At 38.0% G+C, this 22,983-nt stretch overlaps 1 protein-coding gene across 1 annotated transcript in view; it reads left to right on the top strand.

Annotated features, from left to right (window-relative positions):
- Positions 1 to 22,983, top strand: part of GRIN2B (glutamate ionotropic receptor NMDA type subunit 2B) — a 404,998-nt gene that overhangs the window by 171,751 nt on the left and 210,264 nt on the right. The window contains exon 3 of the mRNA XM_070755979.1: positions 18,127 to 18,725. Coding sequence (XP_070612080.1) covers positions 18,127 to 18,725 — 599 coding nt within the window. The remainder of the gene's footprint in view (positions 1 to 18,126; positions 18,726 to 22,983) is intronic.

Here is a 22,983-nt window from a genome sequence, read left to right as displayed (position 1 = left end):
ATGAGTGAAGGGAGGGAGGGAGGGAGGGAAGAAGGTGGGAAGGAGAAAGAAAAGAAGAAATAGAGGAAGGGAAGGTAAAAGAGAGAAAGAAAAAGAGCAAGAAAGAAAGAAAGAAAGAAAGAAAGAAAGAAAGAAAGGGGGAAGGGACAGGAACAGAGGAAGGAAGCAAGGAAACTTATGAAAGGGGAGAGTAAGAGAGGAATGAGTGAAAGGAGGGAGGGAGGGAAGAAGGTGGGAAGGAGAAAGAAAAGAAGAAATAGAGGAAGGGAAGGTAAAAGAGAGAAAGAAAAAGAGCAAGAAAGAAAGCTGCAAGCACCCCCCGAGCCCCCCAGGCCGGCTGCAACCTTTTAAAACACGCGCGCCGCTTCGCAGCTGTCTCCTGAAGCCGAACGCGGAAGTTAGTGTTTGGCTTCAGGAGACAGCTCCTTGGCGCTTGTATCTCGAATTTGGGCTTGTAAGTAGAACAAAAATATCTCTCCCCTCCCAGCTCTTATCTCGAGTTGCTCTTAAGTAGAGCAGCTCTTATGTCGGGGTTCCACTGTACATTCATAAAAACTACCACTTCGCATAGCTATATCAGTTCAGAATACAGCTGCTGTGAATGATGCCATTCCATGTACAGTATCAAGAAAAAAATAGTAATGAAAGTGCCACTATAGTCTATGATGTTCCATTTTCCTTCCTACACCTCAAAGAAAATATTGAAAAACTGGAAAATGTGCTACCTAATTATCAAAGGCTTGGAATAGTTATTCTCTGAATGAGAAAAAGCTACAATATTGGCTTTTTATTTTTAAATCAGTAAAATATAGCGTAAAAATTATGCATTGAGAAAATAAATTGAGATGTTTATCAGAATAATTAGGCTGAACAGTGATTCAAAGACAAAATGAGTTAAAAGAAAAGAAATTTCAAGAACCCATTCCCAGGAAGTGTCTGTCATAGTCATTAATATTATTTTACATATTTGCAGTGCTATAAATTATATCTATGGTTATATAATATGTTAAGGAACTACAAAATTGTATGCATCCTATTCCTATATTTGTAATAAAGGAGATAATATTTGGATTTTCTAGAAAATCCATTACTTTGATTTGAAAGATAATATGTAAAATTATCATTCAGCCTGTTTACTGGTTAGAACTGGCAAGATAAAAATTTTCCCAGCCTATCCTAATTATATGAATAATGAAGAAAATAAGATGCATTCATATACAAAATAATATATTGTATGTATGAAATGTTTTGCTGTTATTGTTTAAACAAGGACATAAGGAACGGCATAAAAGTCCAATAAATAATAATAATAATAATAATAATAATAATAATAATAATAATAATAATAACCATCATCATCATCATCATCATCTAAAAATCGAGCTGCAACGACTCTGGCATAAGCCCGTGGAAGTGGTCCCAGTGGTACTTGGCACGCTGGGCGCAGTGCCAAAGGATCTCAGTGGACATTTGAAAACCATTGGAATTGACAAAATCTCCATCTGTCAATTGCAAAAGGCTGCTTTACTGGGATCGGCAAACATAATTCGCCGCTATATCATGCAGTCCTAGGTGCTTGGGAAGCGCCCAACTGGTGATGAAATATGACATCCAGCATAGTGATCTCGTTTGCTGTGTTGTACTGACATAATAATAATAATAATACTTTTCTATTCTCAGAAATAACTGAGATATAGTTAGGAGTATCTTGACTCCCTCGATATTTTTATAAATAGTATCTGAGCTTTACTAGAATTGTTCATTTGGGAAGAGAGAAAATCAGTAAGTGTTAAACAAATCAATTAACTGAGCTTAGAATGTATAACGGCCACTTTCACATGCATCAATTGTTTGTTGGTCAATTGGAAAACAATACAGGTGACAGCGAAGATTTTTTTTCCATGGTGTCATATTTTCTTTTAATTGCTGGTAACTATAAACTGCTCCTGCTTGGAGAAATAAATGGACTCTGAATATAATCAGTGATTCTGCTTGGGCATCAGGTATAATAAAACCTCTAATTATACAATAACCAGCTTCTTGTAGGGCTGTGCAGAGATCTGAATTCAAAGGGTTAAATGTGATGTGAAGAATGAATGGCCATACATACTGCAATTGTCAGAATACCATAAACTAAAAGTACTTTCCCTCCACCATGGGATTGCACATCTGCAATGGACAGGTAGTGGAATGAGCCCAGAAAAGGATTCACGTATGTTAAAGGCTTTCTGAAAGATCCTATGTGTTCTGTCGAGCTCTCTGGTAGAATCCTCCCGAAAATTCACAGATACAAATTTCACACACACACACGTTTGAAAATTCAAAACAATGTTCTTTATACCAATAATTCAAATAAACTAAGCACTCTTTTTGTATAGCAAAGAGCACTCATCTCCAAACAAACTGGTAATTTGTACAAGTCCCTTATCAGTTCTGTGATACTTAGCTTGCAGCTGTGAGGCAATTCACAGTCCTTCTTTCACAAAGTGAAACACACTTCGTTCTGGTTTAGTTTCAAAGTGGGAAAAAATCAGCACACAAAGGTCGAAGTCAGCAAGGCAGGCAGGATACACAACGATCAGATAATCCTCCACAATGGCCAAACCCACAGGCTGCTATTTATAGCCACCTCACTAATTACCACAGCCCCACCCAACCACAGGTGGCTTCATTTTCTTTGATAATAATCTCTCAGTTGTTGTTGCCTATGCATCGCTCTCTGCATGCGTGGCTGTATCATTAACTCTTGTTCCGAATACAAGGAGGAGCTAGATAATTGATCTCCTTCTGAGCTGTCTGCCACACTCTCCTCCTCTCTGTCACTCATGTCTTCTTGGTCAGATGAGCCTTCATCAACAGATTCCACTGGGAGCAAAACAGGCCTGCGGCATGTGGATGTCTCCCCCACATCCACAGTCCTTGGGGCAGGAGCTGGGCCAGAGCTAACCACAACACTATGTATGCAACCATCTGTACTTTGAACCTTTTCTGCACCACAAACTGGATTTCTGTTCCCTCCTAGCATTTATATTCTGCACAGAAACAAATTAATACTCAGTATAGTGCTTTCAGTACTAGTGTAATACTGTATATTCTTCTACTCTGCTGGAAGATGTTTTTATGAAAGGCAGAAGAAACATACCAAAGGCCTCCCTAAAGTTGCTTAATGTAAACATGTAAAACTATAGGTTACATTATGACAACTGAGTTTGAAATTTACTAGCATGTGTACTTTTATTTTAAATTAATTTTATTCTAGGAGAATATGCAGTAGATGTTATCCAAAGCTGATGAAAGATATTCCAGCCAATATCGAGATGAGTATGGGATACCACAGAGCCACGTGAATACAGTATATAAACTCTATATCTTCTCCTTCTGGGAATTATAATCCTATTATAATTCTATACGATTTCATATCTGTGGTTCTGAGGATATTGAATAATATATGTATTGTGAAGCAGAATGAAACTGCAAGGAACATCCCACAACAGCTTCTGTTTTGAGGAAGAATTATTTTGAAGGGACACCAATTGGGTGTAGGAAGAAAACTGACAATTGAACCCACTGCTAGACTGGGAGGCCATCCAGATGATTACTAATGCTCTAGTCCAGTGATGGTGAACCTATGGAATGGGTGCCACAGGTGGCACGCAGAGCCATATCTGCTGGCATGCGAGCTGTTGCCCTAGCTCAGTTCCAACATACATGTGTCTGCTGGCCAATTGATTTTTGGCCTGCACAGAGGCTCTGGAAGGGCATTTTTGGGTTTCAGAGAGCCTCCGGGATGGATGGGGGAGTTTTTATCTTCCTCCGGCTCCAGGGAAGTCTTTGGAGCCTGGGGCAGGCAAAATACGATCCTGCTGGGCCCACCAGAACTTGGGAAACAGGCCGTTTCCCGCCCCTCCCCAGGCATTGAGTTATGCATGCCCATGCTCTTTTGGCACCCGAGGAAAAAAAGGTTCGCCATCACTGCTCTAGTCACTTTACAAATAAACTACTGCAATGTGCTCTACATGGGACTGTCTTTGAGGAGTACTTAGATGCTACAGTTGATTCATAATACAGAGGCCTGGGCACTAATGGGCATGTCATAGTACAGTGTTTCCCAACCTTGGCAACTTGAAGATATTTGGACTTCAACTCCCAGAATTCCCCAGCCAGCGAATGCTGGCTGGGGAATTCTGGGAGTTGAAATCCAAATATTTTCAAGTTGCCAAGGTTGGGAAACACTGCCATAGTATACCCATAATTCCATCCCCCCCCCACGCATGCCTGCCTGACAGCCCCCCCACTCCCAGCATGTGATGGCACATCCGTTTTTCACTCTCCTCAGGCTTCAGAGCCTTTCTAGGAGTCTGAGGAAGGTGAAAACAGCCTTTCCCATCCTCCCACGGAGGCCCTCTGGAGGCCAGAAATGACCCGTTTGCCACATTCCGGTTGAACCGGAAGTTCCATTTTTTTGCTCCCGTGGGCTTCAGAGATTCCCCTTCCCTCCCCTTTCTTCCCCCTCCCCTCCCCTCCCCTTTCCCCTTTCCCCTTTTCCTTTTTCTCCTTTTCTTTGCAAAGAACATTTGCAAAGCCTGAATGAGATTAAGTCTCTGAGAAGATTTCTTCATATTTAAAAATGAATAAGCTCCCTAATTTTTAAGACAGTTTAAAAAAAAACAACAACAACCAGAATGTACTTGATTGTCCTCTCAGGTTTGGAAGAGAAAATGAGTAGCAGCAAACCATGTCCATGAAGATATCGCAGTAGGAACTGGCATCTTCTGGCTATTGCTAGCTCTTCTGAGCTAGATATGCAATTTGTGAATGGTTGCTAGGGAAACAAACAAATTTCAGCTGGAACTAGTAATACAGGCATCGGTTTTTCTCCTCTAAATATGAGGCATTTAAATGATTCTATGAATGCTGTGTTACAGCCTATTTATCATACTGAGAACGGACCATAGATTGATATGATTTCAATTGATAATAGTATCACATCTAAATAAATAGACCCCTCATCTCTTTCAACAGATAAGATAACCGCGTTTTGGAAAACAAAAACCCTTATGGTTGCATTTTTGTAAATTAAATATTATTCTCCACTTTTCCTAGATTAGGATTTTAAAAAATCCTTGAATAGACTCATGCTTCTGTTCAGATCTGTTCGGGTCTTAAGTAATCAAAGGCTAGATTTGTTCTCGGAGAAGGGCGGCATACAAATTTAATAAATTATTATTATTATTATTATTATTATTATTATTAATTATAATTAATCAGTTTTGTTAGAATAAAATATTTATGCTGTCCCTAGGTGTGGGGTCAGAGGCATATTGAGGGTTTATGGAGCCATGAGTTTGGCCCAAGTATCCAGGACCCATCTCATAGTAGCAATAATAACCTGTTCTGATTTTTCTGATGGAGCAATGGAATTGGGAGAGATTTTGATTTCTCCACTGCCATGGACAGTCTATTCACTGGGGAAACTCCATTTTGTTGGAAGCCATCCTCCTCCACAGAAATCCTGCACCTATTGGACTGTCTTGCCCCAAGCGAGTCTGCGGAGAGGGGCGGCATACAAATCCAATAAATAAATAAGCGACTGTCATTTTGTTGTGTTTGTGTCAGAAAGCAAGGCACTGCCAGATTGAAAAGCTTAACTGGTGACATCCCTGTTGCCCAGAGGACACCTAGTTGGGGTTTCCTTGCATGTCCCTGTAAATGAACCCACCAAATTGGTACCTATTTATCTACTTGCATTTGCACAGTTTCAAACTGCTAGGTCTGCAGGAGCAAATGATGGGAACTCACCTGCTACGCAGCAGCACTTGGGTCTAACAAGTGCACAGTTGCAGATTGTCCACCTAGCATTCTGACCACATGAACCACCGTGCTCAATCCAAGGTGACTAATGGACCCTATTGAGTTCCAGAGGGAACGTATTCTGGAAAGCCTGTTATTCGGTCCAGACGAAGCCATGCAATAACAAGTGGCTGTAGAACAGATTGTGCCTGAAAGGTCTCTCTGTTTCTGATGTTCCCTATGGTACACAATAGAATTAAGGGAACTTAAACAGGCTAAGTGATGCCTAAAGCATTGCTGATGACAATTGGACACAAGCTATTAAGGCCCTCCTCATGGTGATAAGAGTGATGAAACATGATTATTTCTCTGCCCTTATTGTATCTGCTGATAGCTGTCCAGCAGTTTCGTCTGGGTGACTCAGTCCTTCTTTGAAGGGAGTAAAACTGAAGTCTGCTTAAAGAGTTGCTGTGAAGAATATGCTGTTGCACATCTGGCACATAAAATCTGTTGCATTTGCTCAATTTTAGGCTCCAATCTTGGAGCAGAATCTATGGAAGTGATGGGAACTAAGGTTTGCAAGCCAACCAGGAACAAATTGACCCTGTTGAACCTGAGCAAGTGGAAAGGGCTCTCTCAGCTGCTACATAGATCGGCAACTTGTGTGTTAAGCCTGTGCTCCTCCTGCCTAATTAAAGCCTCATGGGAAGAGAAATGTGAGGGAATCTGTTGAATATTCATTACCATGATGTAAATAGTTGAGTCATAAAATGTTGAATAGTGATTGGTTTAAAATGCCCGGGAAATTCAAATAAGCGTCAGTTACTTTGAGCGGGAAGAAACAATGTATAAAAGCGGAAGAGTCGATACTGTTTCAGTTTGCGCCTGGGTTAGAGCTCGCATAGCAACTTTGTTTCTACTATGCCAAGAATAAAAGCTGCTTGAAACTGACTAGAGCCTCAGTATTTTTCATTGGCGACGAAGGAGAGAGGGAATGGTGCACCTCTTCTTTAAAGGAACTTTACTTGGCCCAGTTAGCCTGGACAGTTTCTTGTCCAATCTCTCCTTTCTATGGAAGGTGTGGAGAGAATGGTCACATGGCACCTTATTTATTTATTATATTTATTTATTTATTTTGTCCAATACACAATGAGGGTTTTAGTGGGTATATATCTATATACACATAGTAAAATACATGATGAAGGTTATAGAGGAAATACTCATAGTAAAATATATCTAAGAAATAATAGAAAAGAAGGTATAGGAATAGAACATATCAATGAAAGAATAGAAGAAGAGATATAGGAATAGAAGAAAGGTATAGGAGATATAGGAGAGCAATAGGACAGGGGACGGAAGGCACTCTAGTGCACTTGTACTCGCCCCTTACTGACCTCTTAGGAATCTGGATAGGTCAACCGTAGATAATCTAAGGGTAAAGTGTTGGGGGTTTGGGGATGACACTATGGAGTCTGGTAATGAGTTCCACGCTTCGACAACTCGGTTACTGAAGTCATATTTTTTACAGTCAAGTTTGGAGCGGTTAATATTAAGTTTAAATCTGTTGTGTGCTCTTGTGTTGTTGTGGTTGAAGCTGAAGTAGTCGCCGACAGGCAGGACATTGCAGCATATGATCTTGTGGGCAATACTTAGATCTTGTTTAAGGCGTCTTAGTTCTAAACTTTCTAGGCCTAGGATTGAAAGTCTAGTCTCATAGGGTATTCTATTTTGAGTGGAGGAGTGAAGGGCTCTTCTTGTGAAGTATCTTTGGACATTTTCAAGGGAACTCTGGGTGAAGCAGAGTATTTACACCCTTTTTCAGTCAGGATTCAGACTGAGTTGGTATTGATCCCAGTCATGGATGACCTCAGGCAGGAATGGAATGGAGATAATGTATCCATCCTGGGTCTTTTTGATTTCTCGGCAGCATTCAGTACCATAATAAACATTTATTTATAGTGCTCTTTTAACAAAGGGCATAACAGCATGTTAGCAACAGTACCTTTTAACAGAGCCAACAAATTGCCCCCACAATCTGGGTCCTCATTTTACCCACCTAGGAAGGATGGAAGGCTGAGTCAACCTTGAGCCGGTGATGAGATTTGAATTGCTGACCTACAGCTCTACAGTCAGCTTTAGTGGCCTGCAGTACTGCATTCTACCCACTGGGCCACCTCGGCTCCATCAATCATGGCATCCTTATGGGGCGGCTTCAGGAACTGGAGGTGGGCAGCATTGTATTATGTTGGTTCTCCTTCTTCATATAGGGTCAGTTCCAGTTGGTGTTGATTGAGGGAGAGAGATCTAGCCCAAGGGCCCTAATTTGTGGGTTGCATTAAGAGCTCTGTTCTCTCAGTATGTGAATGACCCCCAGGTCTATTTCTCTACCCATCATTTGAGTGATGCAGTGGATGTCCTATCCCAGTGTCTAGGGGCAGTTGGGGACTGGATGGGGTGGACTAGACTGACTCAAGTTTAACAAGACAAAGTGGCTGTAGGAATTTAGACCCTTGGAGACAAGGATGTCCCATCTCTGGGTCTGGATGGGGTGTTACTGTCCCAAACAAATCAGGTATATGCAGTCTAGGTGTCCTCCTGTTCTGTCATACGTGCATACATCCAGGTTTGCATGTTTTGTAGCCTGGCTATTATTACTGATAGATGGTAAGTCTGTCTGAAAAACAAGCTAAAGGGAATTACTGATCAATAAATCAAGCAAAACTGCATTCTTTGCCTCCTTTTGAAAAATAGCTGCTGCACTCTGTATGAAGTAAAAGTTCCACTTGAAGAGGTTCTACAGGGCACTAAACCTTTCTACGCTGATGACCAGAGACCTCTAGAAAATATGTTTATAGGTAAATGAACTGACAAGAGTTATTACATGGGTAGCGGGCAGCTAAATGTCTTACAGGACAGTATTGAAATACAAAAAAACCTTTAAAAAAAAAATCACACCTGAGGCTTGAGATATGGGCCAGTGCAACAGTAGAATAGCTTCTGCAGCAGCTGTGCAAACTTCACAAAAGAAATAGTTGTTTTAGCTCTTTGAAGAGGGCTGCTTCATTCTTCTCTTTCAAATGCTTTGCCCAGCCTTGGTATATCTACTGTGGATTTTATTTTCGTAGCTCAGAGAACCGTAGAATTGTTGGAGAAGTCCAGAAGGCTCATCTAGTAGTTAAACATTTGGCAATGTCCAAGAAAACCAATTAAACTGTCTATGAAGTAGCTCTCCAGCCTCTTCTTAAAAACCTCCAGAGATGGAAAACCTGCGACCTCTTGTTCACTGTTTCACTGACTGCAATCAGGAAGTTAATTCTTTTATTTAACTGAAATCTGGTAGCTGCAGCTTTTACCCAATATTTCTGCTCCCAGTTTCTGTAGCACTGGAAAATAGTTCTTGGACATGTTCCCTACAGTCTAACCCTTTTAGCTGGGGAAAAAAAATACTTGATAATATTTATTATACCGTCTTTAGTTACAAGATTACTAGCACTCAGAGATCAGCTCCTCCTTGGCCTGAATTAAATCACTCTTTATATACTCTCATAATAAAGTGGATACCCATCCACTTGCCATTTGCTTCATGTCTATCACATCTTACATTCACCCAATGTTACAGTAAAGATAGATGCCATCTATCTCTGACAAGATTGGCAAAAGCCTCTCCCAAGTTACCACCAAAATGTTGGAAGTGTAAAAAAGAACTGGGCATGTACCACCATAAAGCCCTACATGGCATCGGGCCAGAATACCTGCGGGACCACCTTCTGCCGCGTGAATCCCAGCGACAAGGAGGAAACTGACTTTTATAAAATTTGGGATAACCTATTTGAGTAGTTGAATCATAAAAACCAAAAGATGTAAGTTGCATGAGATATGTAGAAATAAAAGAATAGGCAATTAAGTGAAACACAGATTTTAAAAACCCTTAGAACTAAGGAATATAAGAAGTTTTTGGGTGTCTTTTTTTCTCTTTAAATAAGAGGAGAGTAATAGCGATATATAGAAACACAATGATAGATTTGACTGCTTAGTGAAGAATAAATGGTAGATTTTGTGACTTGTTGAGTTATGGAAATTGTTAGGTTGGTTCTGTCCTTTGTATTGATCTGTAATTGTTTTTTATGTATTCATGTACATATATGTTTACCTTTTTAATATTTGTGTGTTATATATGTGATTTTAAAATTACTTAATAAAAACAATTTTAAAAAGCCACCAGCCAAGTATTATATGTATATTCTTGACATCTTTAACCAAAACTCTTTCTGACCATTCCCCACTGACTTCATGTAGATTTTTTTGTAATCTGCAAAGGAGAATAATTATTGGAACAAAGCAGGATATTTGCTATGCTAGCAGTAATCATTTCACAACAGATTTTTCAGGGTAATAATCTATTTGACTTGGCTAATACACTGTATAATTTGGATCCACAACTTTCTCAACTCCTATGAGTTAAGAATGCTGATTAAAAATTCAGAAGGAGAGAGCTTTTTATATTAAGAAGGGAGAAGATAAGGCAGTGATTCTGCTTCAGACTTTTGAGGAATCTGTGAAGTATCTTGCTGTTCTTCGGAAGCATCAGCAATAGGAAATATGATGCTTGTAGCAGGGAGCAACACACAAGGTGTAACTATGAGCTTAATCGTTGACTGGATGCTAGTAGGTAGTGACGAGGAAACGGTTTATCTCTGGCCATTGTTCTGCATCTGAAAAAAAAATGTATTAATGCCATTGTATTAGGTTTGGACTGTATACATTTACTTAATTATTATATATATCGTCCTACTTTTATTACTTTAGAAGGCAACAAACAGAACTAGTGCTCCTTTCTCCCATTTTACCCACAACCACCACCTTAAATTTAAACCTATTTAAATGTGTATGTTATAATGTACACATCTGAACTGAATCCGCATTACATAAATCTTGCGTTTTCTATAATTATAATGACGTTTGTATTTTGAAAGCCATTGAAGTGAAAAACATCTCGATATTTTGATTGCGTATCAAGAGAATTTTTTTGTATCTAAAATTAGGTCAAGAATTCTCTCCCTCCACTTCCCATAGGTCTCAAATTCCAACTTGTCAGTACAGTATTTCCTTCGTATTGCAGCCTGATATTGGAAATAGGGGAGAAAGAGGTGGGAAAGGATCAAAGGCATCCCATCTAGTCTTTTTTTTTAAAAAAAAATTAAGCCAGTTAAGAAGGAATGATGACTTCTTCATAGGGCAATCTGGCCAGCTTTCAGCAGCATATACTTCTCGAGCAGGGATTTTTTGAGCATAAAGTTATAAACTGTTGGGACTGGGTAAAAAATTTGGTGGGAGGTTTTTACAGTTATTTTGGTTTATCTACATGCTATACTTAGAAACTACCCTTAATATATAATTTGGCTTATATAATTTTCCAATACATTGGCTTCATTGTTGGCTGAGTGGGAATTAATCATAGGTTACATCAGCGAGCATTTTAACTCTGGGGTGTCACTGATCAAACCACTTCTTTTAATTGTCAAGGGGGAGAAGGGAGCAACCCTTGGACTGTGGCAGCTGGCTTTCCTTCTATGGCTTCCCAGCTGGGCTGTTCAGGGACGTTTGGCACATCTTGGAAGATGAACAGGATCTAACGCTTAGAAGTTTCATATCCTAATTTTCACCTTATAGTTAAAATGCCTATACAGTACTCTATAGACTGTTTTATTTGTTCTTGAAAAAGCCCAGCTTCTTTCAATTTCTATTTAAACAGTAGTGACCGTCTAATATTTTATTCATAGTTTCTTTGGGATTTCCTTCTGATGTGTGAAGTTGTATGTCAAAATCCAAATTGTTTGTTTGCTTGTTTATTTGTGTGAAAGAGAGATTCCTTCTCCAAGGTCAGGCTCTCTCTATAAAAAAGAGCTACATTAGGGCTCATGCTGGTCAAAGAACACATAAAGTTTATCTGCCTGTTTTAGATCATATAGGATTTATGTTGGAATGCAATCAATTAATTTACAATTGATTTCAAAAGAACTAAAAAGCCTAGAACTATGGCGCCTAAAACACAATTTGAGTATTGCCCACAAGATCATATGCTGCAACGTCCTACCGGTCAATGACTACTTCAGCTTCTACCGCAACAACACAAGAGCACGCAACAGATTCAAACTTAATACAAACCGCTCCAAACTTGACTGTAAAAAATATGATTTCAACAATCGAGTTATCAAAGCGTGGAACTCATTACCGGACTCAATTGTGTCAACCCCTAACCCCCAACATTTCTCCCTTAGACTCTCCACGATTGACCTCTCCAGGTTCCTAAGAGGCCAGTAAGGGGCAGGTGTGCCTTTCGTCCCCTGTCCAATTGTCTTTCCTTTCTCTCACTTATCATATATATTTTCTTTCTTTCATATATCCTCTCCTCTAGGTTCACTTTACCCTTATATATATTACTACATGTCTATTTTTCTTCCTATGTACTGTATTTTCTTCCTATGAATAAATAAATAAATTAATTAATTAAAATAAATAAAGAAAATAAAAGGTGGAATCCATTGAAAAATGCTTCAGCTAAATATAATGAATAATGGCACTTAATTTTGTATATCATATTCTTTTAAAATATTTTCAGTCTGCAATTCGATAGCTAGAGTTAACATTTTCAAACATTATATACAATATTTCACATTTAAATTCCATATTAAATGCAACAGTGAATTTATTGGTCAAGTCTAACTTCAGTGAAAATTAACATGATTTTTTTTTCTTTTTTGCTATTTTTCCTCTTAAATTTCATGTTCTTTTTCATTGAATATCAAGAACATTGATTTTGAAAACAGCAGAAGTCTTTTTCTTTCAAGTATTTTAAAATTCTAATCTCTTTCAAACAGTAGATTTGAAACAATTAGGGTTGCAGTAAATTAGAGTTGAATCGTTAGCAATAGCTGAGAGCATATAATACAGATCAAGGGCAAAACATATAGCGAGAAACATATGCAGCATTACATCTATCAATACACCATATAACTATGAATGAGCTCCTTAATTTCACTGCTGGAGAGTGTTAATTTATTTATAACACAGCATATAGCAAAAACAAAAATGCAGTAGTGAAATAGGTATAGTATATTTAGCTTTATAAATAATATAGTACTACACAGTTCACTGAAATATAACTTCAAATTATTTCTGGTAAGATTAGGTCAGTAATGTTGGAATCCCTTTTAGAAGTATCTTAGAAGTATATTAGAATGACAGTGTCTGGACCTTTCTCCCATCTACAAAATAGATGTTTTTAAAATTGGGAGTTGTTTCAGGGTTCTGACTATTCAATCTATTCTATAGTATTTGTGTGTTACAAGTGGAATTATTGAAAATCAATGTAGTCTTTTGAAGAATTAGTTGCCTTGTAGATTGTACTGAAAGTTTATGTTTATATACATACATACCATGCATAGAATTGTAAAGGCCTAGGGGTAAGAGGGTCTCAATTCCCCCATGCCTGACGGCAGAGGTGGGTTTTAAGCAGCTTACGAAAGGCAAGGAGAATGGGGGCAATTGTAATCTTTGGGGGGAGTTGGTTCCAGAGGGCCGGGGCCGCCACAGAGAAGGCTCTTCCCCTGGGGCCCGCCAAGCGACATTCTTTAGTTGACAGGACCCGGACAAGATCCACTCTGTGGGACCTAACTAGTTGCTGGGATTCGTGCAGCAGAAGGTGGTCCCTGAGATAATCTGGTCCGGTGCCATGAAGGGCTTTATAGGTCATAACCAACACTTTGAATTGTGATCGGAAACTGATCAGCAACCAATGCAGACTGTGGAGTGTTGGTGTAACATGGGCATATTTGGGAAAGCCCATGATTGCTCTCGCAGCTGCATTCTGCATGATCTGAAGTTTCCGAACATTTTTAAAAGGTAGCCCCATGTAGAGAGCGTTACAGTAGTCGAGTTTCGAGGTGATGAGGGCATGAGCGACTGTGAGCAGTGACTCCCAGTCCAAGTAGGGTCGCAACTGGTGCACAAGGCAAACCTGGGCAAACGCCCCCCTCGCCAAAGCTGAAAGATGTTTCTCTAATGTGAACTGTGGGTCGAGGAGGACGCCCAAGTTGCGAACCTTCTCTGAGGGGGGCAGTGATTCTCCCCCTAGGGTAATGTGTAATATACTGGCTCTGTTAAAAAGTGCTATTGCTAACATGTTGTAAGCCGCCCTGAATCTAAGGAGAAGGGCGGCATAATTTTCTTTGAATAAATAAATAAATAGATGCTAATTATAGCTTATATTATTTTTCCTAGCATTTACTATAAAGCCTAATCTAATCTTGAATGACTGCTGTTGAGCTATAGCTTTTTATATACTGTATCTTAATTTTTAATGGCTGTTGTAACTGAAAAGAAGGCAAAATTCTGATAAGTTTCAAAGCATTTGGGGTCCTCAACATGTTTTTATGGCTAATTTAGCATAATGACGTATTAGGATTTTTGTTCAGTTTAATTTCTGGAAAAGCACTTTTCTTTGCAATGTAATATTTTACTTTAGTACATCTCATTTTTGTAATAGCTGATTTTGCTGATTTTGTTAAAGAATACTGCCAGGTACTAATATAGATTGGTTTGAACAATTCTAGCTCTTCTGTTTGAACTGAAGTAACTTCTTGATGATATTATAACAGTCAAAACTGCAGAAACTCTAAAATAGAACTACTTTTCCTGTGGTTTTGCCCCCAACATTTCTTACATGTAGCTCAATGTACAGTATTTGTGTATTTATGTATTCTTCTGTATTTCAATGAAAGAAGATTTCAAGAACTATAATTTCAAAATCAAAGGACAATTATATTAAGATTCTTATATTCACTATTTTAATGATAGATAATGAAAATGTAAAATAATGCTAATTGGTAGCACTAATGTCACTGGATATTCTTGGGGATTTATCAGAATATGTACATACTGTACATAGTAAAACTAAGATGTTGATATCCATCCTATAACACTTCCTCTAATTTCTGCTGTGCAGCTTCTAACACATCGCAAAAATTGGGTAGGAGTTTATAATGGATTTGTCAGTTTAGTGGCAGTGATGACATCCTTCTGAAACAGCAACCAATAAACAATCATAGTATGCACAAGGGGCAGAATTTTCCCTCCCAAGTTTTACTATTCCTGTTATTGAGAATAATTGAAGCTTTCTGTGAATGAATACAGAAACATTGATCTAACATTTTCAAATTAATAAATTAAATTAATAAAGAAACAAATGCTTGCTACCAGGGAGATCAAACAAACTCATAATCTTATTAGATGCAATAATTTTCCAACATTTTTCTATCAAAACATCCATGTTTCCAACTCACATTGGTTTTGTGTGTTTTCTGACATCTTGAAATTAAACTACGGTGATTTAAGTATTGCCCACAAGATCATATGCTGCAACGTCCTACCGGTCAATGACTACTTCAGCTTCAACCGCAGCAACACAAGAGCATGCAACAGATTCAAACTTAATACGAACCGCTCCAAACTTGACTGTAAAAAATATGACTTGAACAATCCAGTTGTCGAAGCGTGGAACTCATTACCAGACTCAATAGTGTCAACCCCTAAACCCCAACATTTCTCCCTTAGACTATCCATGATTGACCTCTCCAGGTTCCTAAGAGGCCAGTAAGGGGCGTACATAAGTGCACTAGTGTGCCTTTCGTCCCCTGTCCAATTGTCTTTCCTTTTTCTCATATATCATATATATTTTCTTCCTTTCATATATCTTCTCTTCTATTTTCACTTTTATCCTTATATATATTACTTCATGTTTATTTTCTTCCTATGTATTTGTGTATTGGACAAACAAACAAACAAACAAACAAACAATTTGCAGTCCTGCTTTTTCTATAAAAGAGATGTTGAGACTCTAGAAAGATGCAGAGAAGAGCAACAAAGATTATTAGGGGGCTGGAGGCTAAAACATATGGCGAACAGTTGCAGGAACTGCGCATGGCTAATCTAGTGAAGAGAAGGACTAGGGGAAACGTGACAGTAGTGTTCCAATATTTGAGGGGCAGTCATAGAGAGGAAGAAATGAACCTGTTTTCCAAAGCACCTAAAGGCCAGGCAAGGAATAATGGATGGAAACTGATTAAGGAGAGATTCAACCTAGAAATAGGAATTTTCTGACAGTGAAAACAATCAACCATTGGAACAGCTTGCCTCCAGAAGTTGTGAGAGCTTCATCACTAGAGGCTTTCAAAAAGTGGCTGGACTGTTATCTGTCAGAAATGGGTCTCCTGCTTGGGCAGAGGGTTAGACTAGATGACCTATAAGGTCCCTTCCAACTCTGTTAATCTGTATATAACTTCAGTTAAATCATAAAGCTGGCAGTTATATTGAATTAGTGCCAAATGGTTATAATTATTGAATCAAAAATTGCTTAGCATATCACTATAAATTTTGTATTAATTCCAAGTTTTAAAATTTAGCCACTCTGTTGATGTTTCAATAAATCTAATAAATGCAAAAAAAAATATATCTAGTGATTCAAACTATTACTATAGGAATAAACTATAAACACACTAATGAGATATGTGGTTTGTAAAACAACTTTTAGTAGCAACATATTTTGCTAACAAATCTATCTTCACAGTCAATGTGGTTTCATTCTTTACCCTGTAATGTAAGCTTGGTAATGGTGATTTATTTTTCTTTTTGTACAAATAATGGATAGATGAGATGAAGTGGTTTTCTAAGTACTTCATTTAGCATCCCCATTCCACAAATAATAGTTTAAAGCATTTGGAATGATGTTCTAAATTGAAAGTTGGGTTTCTTTTACAAAACTTGGAATTTTTTTTTCATCCCATTTAGTTTCTTGCTGGTTTAACATACGGTCTGTCCATCATCAACAAACCTTGAATGGCTTATAATTTGGGTAGGGTGAAGATTTTTCCAGTTTTCCAGATGGGAGGGAAAAAAAGAAAATGGTGAACTTTTATTGGCACTCTCGTTTATTTTTATGCTACTTAACATCATAAGATATAACTACCCAGCAGCCAGCTCTCAAATATTTTGCTATCTTTTTCTTTGAAGACTGGCAATAGAAGAAGCCAAATGACTGTTTCTTTTCTACCTTCTTCATCTACCCCAGGGGTGTCAAACCCGCGTTGTCATGGTGTCATCACATAACGTATCAGGACTTTTCCCCCTTCGCTAAACCGGGAAGGGGTGGAGCCAGCACCCGATCTATCCCTTCTTCCCATGTTCTTTTTTTTAACTTATCCACGAGGTTCCCTTGAAATATTCTGTCTTTTTCTGTAGCATTCTAGCCTCGGTATGATTAATTAGTTGATTGCTAAATTATCACTATTTCTTTTGACTATTCTCACTTGATATGAGAGAATACAAAGGCAACCTGAGGCTGCTCAAACCAGAGGAAAAATTAAAGGAAATGTAGACTACAGTATAGAGTTTTTACTACTTCAAGGAATATGCTTGGATGTTTTCACTGACTCTGGAATATTAGAACAGATTGTCTAAGTTTACATTAATTTCATACTACATTATGTATGTATGTATGTATGTATGAATGAATGTATGTATGAGTGTGTATATATACATATATAAGTATAAGTATGTATTATAAGTGTGTATAAGTATGTACACACACACAAATTAATTCTTATTAAGGAAAAAAATCCTGATATGTTTAATATTTAGCCTATATGCTTCATAGTTAGAATATTTTCTATTTAGTAAATATCTGGATATGGCTCTCCATTCATTCTTCAATAGCAGCTTGTGAGTTTGAGGAGGAATATACATCAGCTTTGAAAACATGCAAAATAAATTGTTCTATTTGTTATAACAAATAACAAAGATCTAGAATATGATCCCCATAATTTGTTATAACCATTAACATGGACTTTAGATTAAACAAAATGTGAAAGACAGTCATTCCCCTAGATTTGTTGCTGCTTTCTTTCCAAGTAGAAGGAAAGGGGGGAGTTTGTGTGTGTGTGTGTGTGTGTGTGTGTGTGTGTGTGTGGTTCTATATTAGATACTTTTTAATACTTGTTGAGCAGAACTTGAGTAAGAGAAGTTGGCATGCTTTCAGAGAAGCCATTGTATCAAGATTTATTGTATCTTTTCCAATATGATTGCAGGTTTTAAAAATAATTTATAAAATTAAAAATTTATGATTGTGTGCATGCATAATTATATGCAATCATGCCATGTTTTAAATGCAAAGCAAATCAGCACATTAGAGTCTCTCTTCTCTGTGTATCTCAGTGAAAGAAAGCAATTTTTAAATTATGTTCTCTTTTTGACTTTTCTTCCTCCTTTTTTCTCCTCTAATAGGATGAATCATCCATGTTCTTCCAGTTTGGCCCATCGATAGAACAACAGGCTTCTGTTATGCTGAACATCATGGAAGAATATGACTGGTATATTTTCTCCATTGTCACTACCTACTTTCCTGGCTACCAAGATTTTGTCAACAAGGTCCGTAGCACTATTGAGAACAGCTTTGTTGGCTGGGAGCTAGAAGAAGTCCTCTTGCTGGACATGTCTCTGGATGATGGCGATTCAAAGATCCAGAATCAACTCAAGAAACTCCAGAGTCCTGTCATGTTACTGTATTGTACTAAGGAAGAGGCCACTTATATCTTTGAGGTGGCTAACTCGGTTGGTCTGACTGGGTATGATTACACATGGATTGTGCCCAGTTTGGTGGCTGGAGATACAGACACAGTTCCGTCTGAATTTCCCCCTGGACTCATCTCTGTGTCATACGATGAGTGGGACTATGGTCTTCGTGACAGAGTGAAAGATGGAATAGCCATAATAACCACGGCTGCCTCTGATATGCTGTCTGAACATAGCTTTATTCCCGAGCCCAAGAGTAGCTGCTACAATACACAAGACAAGAGGATCTACCAATCTAACATGTTAAATAGGTAAGGGAAATAAATCTAATAATAACTTGGTTACTCACGAATTGAGATCATAATTAAAAGATATTAAAATAGTTGGAGTTTTGGGGTAGCTTTGTGGAATCTCCCCCCCCCCACTTGTATATGATTCTCATCCAATGCAAAACTAATTGAATCTATACTTAGCAATAAGGAACATGTATATGAATATGAACTTCTTGGTAATGGGATGATAACAACTCCATATTTCTAATGCTGTAAATTATACTGTTGTTCTGGAACTATTCTCAAGCCCTTCTGTAAGATATTAAGTATAACCAGTGAAAACATTTATTTTAAAATAAATGTTTTAAAAAATAATTTAAGTTACCTCTAAGTACAATGAAATTTTGGCAACATATGATAAATAGGGAAACATGGCTACAAAGCAAAAAGCTGCTAGACCCTGGGAAGAAAAACTGTTGTACCAGGACGATAAGAACAAAGTTCACATACCATAGAACACATGAGTCACATTAAGAAAGGGGGAAAAAATCAAGGATAATGAGATCATCAGGAGAAGGTATTAGGCACAGGATTGGCACACAAAAAAACGCCACAGGTCAGTATGAAAAAGCAAACTATAGGAATGATAGGATTGGAGTATGGTATGTTGATAGTAGTTAAAGTGCTGGCCTAGAAATCAGGAGATTATAAATTTTACTCAGTGATGGGCTACCAAAATTTTTACTACCACACTGTGGGCGTGGCTTATGCATTTTGTTTCAACATCTTTCAGTGCAAATTGGGTGCTCTGGGCTGGAGCTCCAAATTTTGCTACCGGAACTGTGTTCCTGACCATTCTCATAAGAGCCCATCACTGGTTTTACTCTTATTTATGCATGAAAGCCATCTGCTTGACCCACCTCAGAGTTGTTATTGTGGGGAAAGTAGCACATGGAGGGAATATAATGCACGTTCTCTGATTTGCATTACTTATAATGTAGGAAAGTAATATCTAGTAAATCAATTGGTATGATACATATTTGGTGTACTATGTAATTAGCCTGAACTAACCAAGAGAGACAGAGTCCTTTTCTAAGCCTGAAGTGAGAAGAAAACCTTTACATGCTGGGATGAATATGGATTCAGACTTTGAATCTGTGGCTTGGCTGGGTGTTTCTTAGGGCAACATGCAGGAGAAACAGGATTTTACTTCAATCTGTTTTAGTAGGCCTATTTTTCCAGAATTCTATTGGGTATTTGAGATTTTGAGCCATTAGATCTCTGCCATTACATCTGCACTCTGGGATGAAGTTACAGGAACCCATTATTAAGAAAATAAACATCATATTCTAATTTCTATGGGATGCATATCCCTATTAAGGATTATGGCCTTAAAATTTAAAATATTTAGCTAGAAATAAAAGCTAGTGTTCACCCATTTAGAATTACCTTCTTGTTGGAATATTTTATTAGTGTGTAGTACAAATAAGACAGATTTTGTTTCTTGTTTTTCCCAAGAGCGGAAGTTATGTTTGATCCATGAAATATACATACAGTAGTACCTCGTGATATGAACCCCTCGTCATATGAACTTTCCAAGATACGAACCCGGGGTTCGGAAATTTTTTGCCTCTTCTTATGAACTTTTTGTGCCTTACGAACCCGCCGCCTGAACGCCGAACCCGGAAGTTCGGCAAAAGTTGAGGTTTGGGTGGCCGCCAAGAAGCCCCGCCGCCCGGCTGTTGCCTTTTGAAACAGCCGGGGGGCTTCTCGGTGTCCTCCCGAACCCCAAACCTGAACTTTTGCCGAACTTCCAGGTTCAGCGTTTGGGAGGCCACTGAGAAGCCCTGCTGCCTGGTTGTCGCCTTTTGAAACAGCCGGGGGGGCTTCTCAGTGTTCTCCCGAATGCCGAACCCCGAAGTTCGGCAAAAGTTTGGGTTCAGCGTTTGGGTTCGGGGGGATGCCGAGAAGCCTCCCGGCTGTTTCAAAAGGCAACAGCCGGGCAGCGGGGCTTCTGGGCGGCGACCCGAACCCGAACTTTTGCCGAACTTCCGGGTCCAGCATTTGGGAGAACGCTGAGAAGCGCACGGCTGTTTCAAAAGGTGACAGCCGGGCAGTAGCGCCCAGCGGAACGCCATTTTTGCATTTTTTTCTTGCACGCATTAATTGATTTTACATTGTTTCCTATGGAAACATTGTTTCGTCTTACAAACTTTTCGCCTTATGAACCTCCTCCGGGAACCAATTAAGTTTGTAAGACGAGGTATCACTGTACTAGAATTTATCAAAAACCCTTTATTCACAGCACTCCTTTGATTTATTCTATGAGAAGTAGATTCTTTTGCATAGTTTCTGTTCATTTTTTTGTTTTTTTTCATAGAAAATGGTGTCTGCACATAAACATTCAATATGTGCAACAGAAAAATGATTGAAATCAGTTTTAATTGTGTATATTTTTTCCCATTCCGTGAGTGTTACTGTGTATCCAAAGTTTTGTGTCCATGCAATCATTGACCCTAATGGACTGAACTCAGTCAGAAAAAGAGAAAATTTTTTCCACAAACTCCTAAGCCATAATTTTCATATTACATGTCTACAAGAAACACATATCGTAAAAAAAGACATCATGACCTTATTACTCCCAGGTCTTGGCGAACTTTTCACCTCATCAGCATTAGTTAAAAGGAGAGGAATAGCAATATACGTCAAAAGTCAATACAAACCAAAACTTATATATGAAGAACCTGATGGCCAAATTTTAATAGTACAAATAACGATAAAAAGCGAACAATTAACAATAATAGGAATATATGCACCCACTATTAATCAACCAGCATTTTACACACAATTACATAAAAAAATTCTAGAACTAAATTTAACAAACTTTATTATAATAGGTGATTTCAATGCGATACACAACAAAAACAAAGACCACAAGACTAGCAAACACCACTGTTCTCAAAAAATCCTCCCATCTACATTTGATCACTTAACATATGAATTTGCCCTTAAAGATATATGGAGAACACACCACCTGGAAAATACACAATACATTTTTTTCTCATACCCACACAAATCCTGGTCGCGCATAGATATGGCTTGGTCCAATTCCTATATAATAAATCAAACAAGAGAAATAAAAATCTTACCTGCCACATGGGCTGATCATAACCCCATACTCATAACTCTCAATAATCAAGACTCCATAACATACAAAAGATGGACTATGAACTATTCCACCATAAATGAAGAACATTTTAAAACCAAAATAGAAAATGAATTGCCACCTTTTATAATGACTAACTGTGAAGGAGATACAACTTTACAGGTAGTTTGGGATGCAATGAAAGCCTATATACATGGAATATATATATCCTATTCAGCCTACACTAACAAACAAAAAAAAGAGAAACTTAACAACCTTAACATAAAACTACAAGAAGCAGAAACAACATTACAGCAATATCCAGATGACCCAGCAACACTAATTAAAATCAAAACCATAAAACATGAAATAAACCTAGAAACCCAACAACAAGTTACTGCTAAATATAAAACCCTAAAACAACTAAATTTTGAATCCGCTAATAAACCTGGTCGATGGTTGGCCTTTAAACTGGCGCAACAAAAAGCTGACAAAATTATAGAATCTCTTTATGATAATTCGGGCTTACTGAAAACAAGCACAGAGGAAAAGAAAGACATAATACAACAATATTATCAGGACCTATACAACTCAGACAAACCAGATAATCTTGCAATTAAAAAAATACTTAGTTCTAAATGAAACATTTCAGATAACAGAGGAAGAAAGAAAAAAACTAAATAGAAATATTACTTCTACAGAAATTAAATTGGCTATTGCAAAACAACATAATAACAAAACACCAGGAACTGACGGTATGTATTCCTTCAGAATTCTATAAGCATCACCAGGACATACTAGAACCAATAATGCTAAATTTATATAATCAGGCATTACAACAAGGCAAGCTTCTGAAAACATGGTCCGAAGCCTACATTACCATCATACCAAAGGTAAACAAAGACAAAAAATACTTAGATAACTACCGGCCAATCTCATTACTAAACACAGACTACAAAATCTTTTCATCCATAATTGCAGAACGCTTCAAAAATATATTAAACAATATCATACACCCGGACCAAAACGGATTTTTACCAAAAAGAAATATAAGCAATAATACCCGAACTATACTTAACACCATAGAATATTATAACGAAAATCGTGATAAATCAGCGGCACTCATGTTCATTGACTTGAAAAAAGCCTTTG

This window comes from Erythrolamprus reginae, chromosome 6 (assembly GCF_031021105.1).
Source record: "Erythrolamprus reginae isolate rEryReg1 chromosome 6, rEryReg1.hap1, whole genome shotgun sequence".
NCBI lineage: Eukaryota > Metazoa > Chordata > Lepidosauria > Squamata > Dipsadidae > Erythrolamprus > Erythrolamprus reginae.
This window is presented reverse-complemented; position numbering and strand designations above follow the sequence as displayed.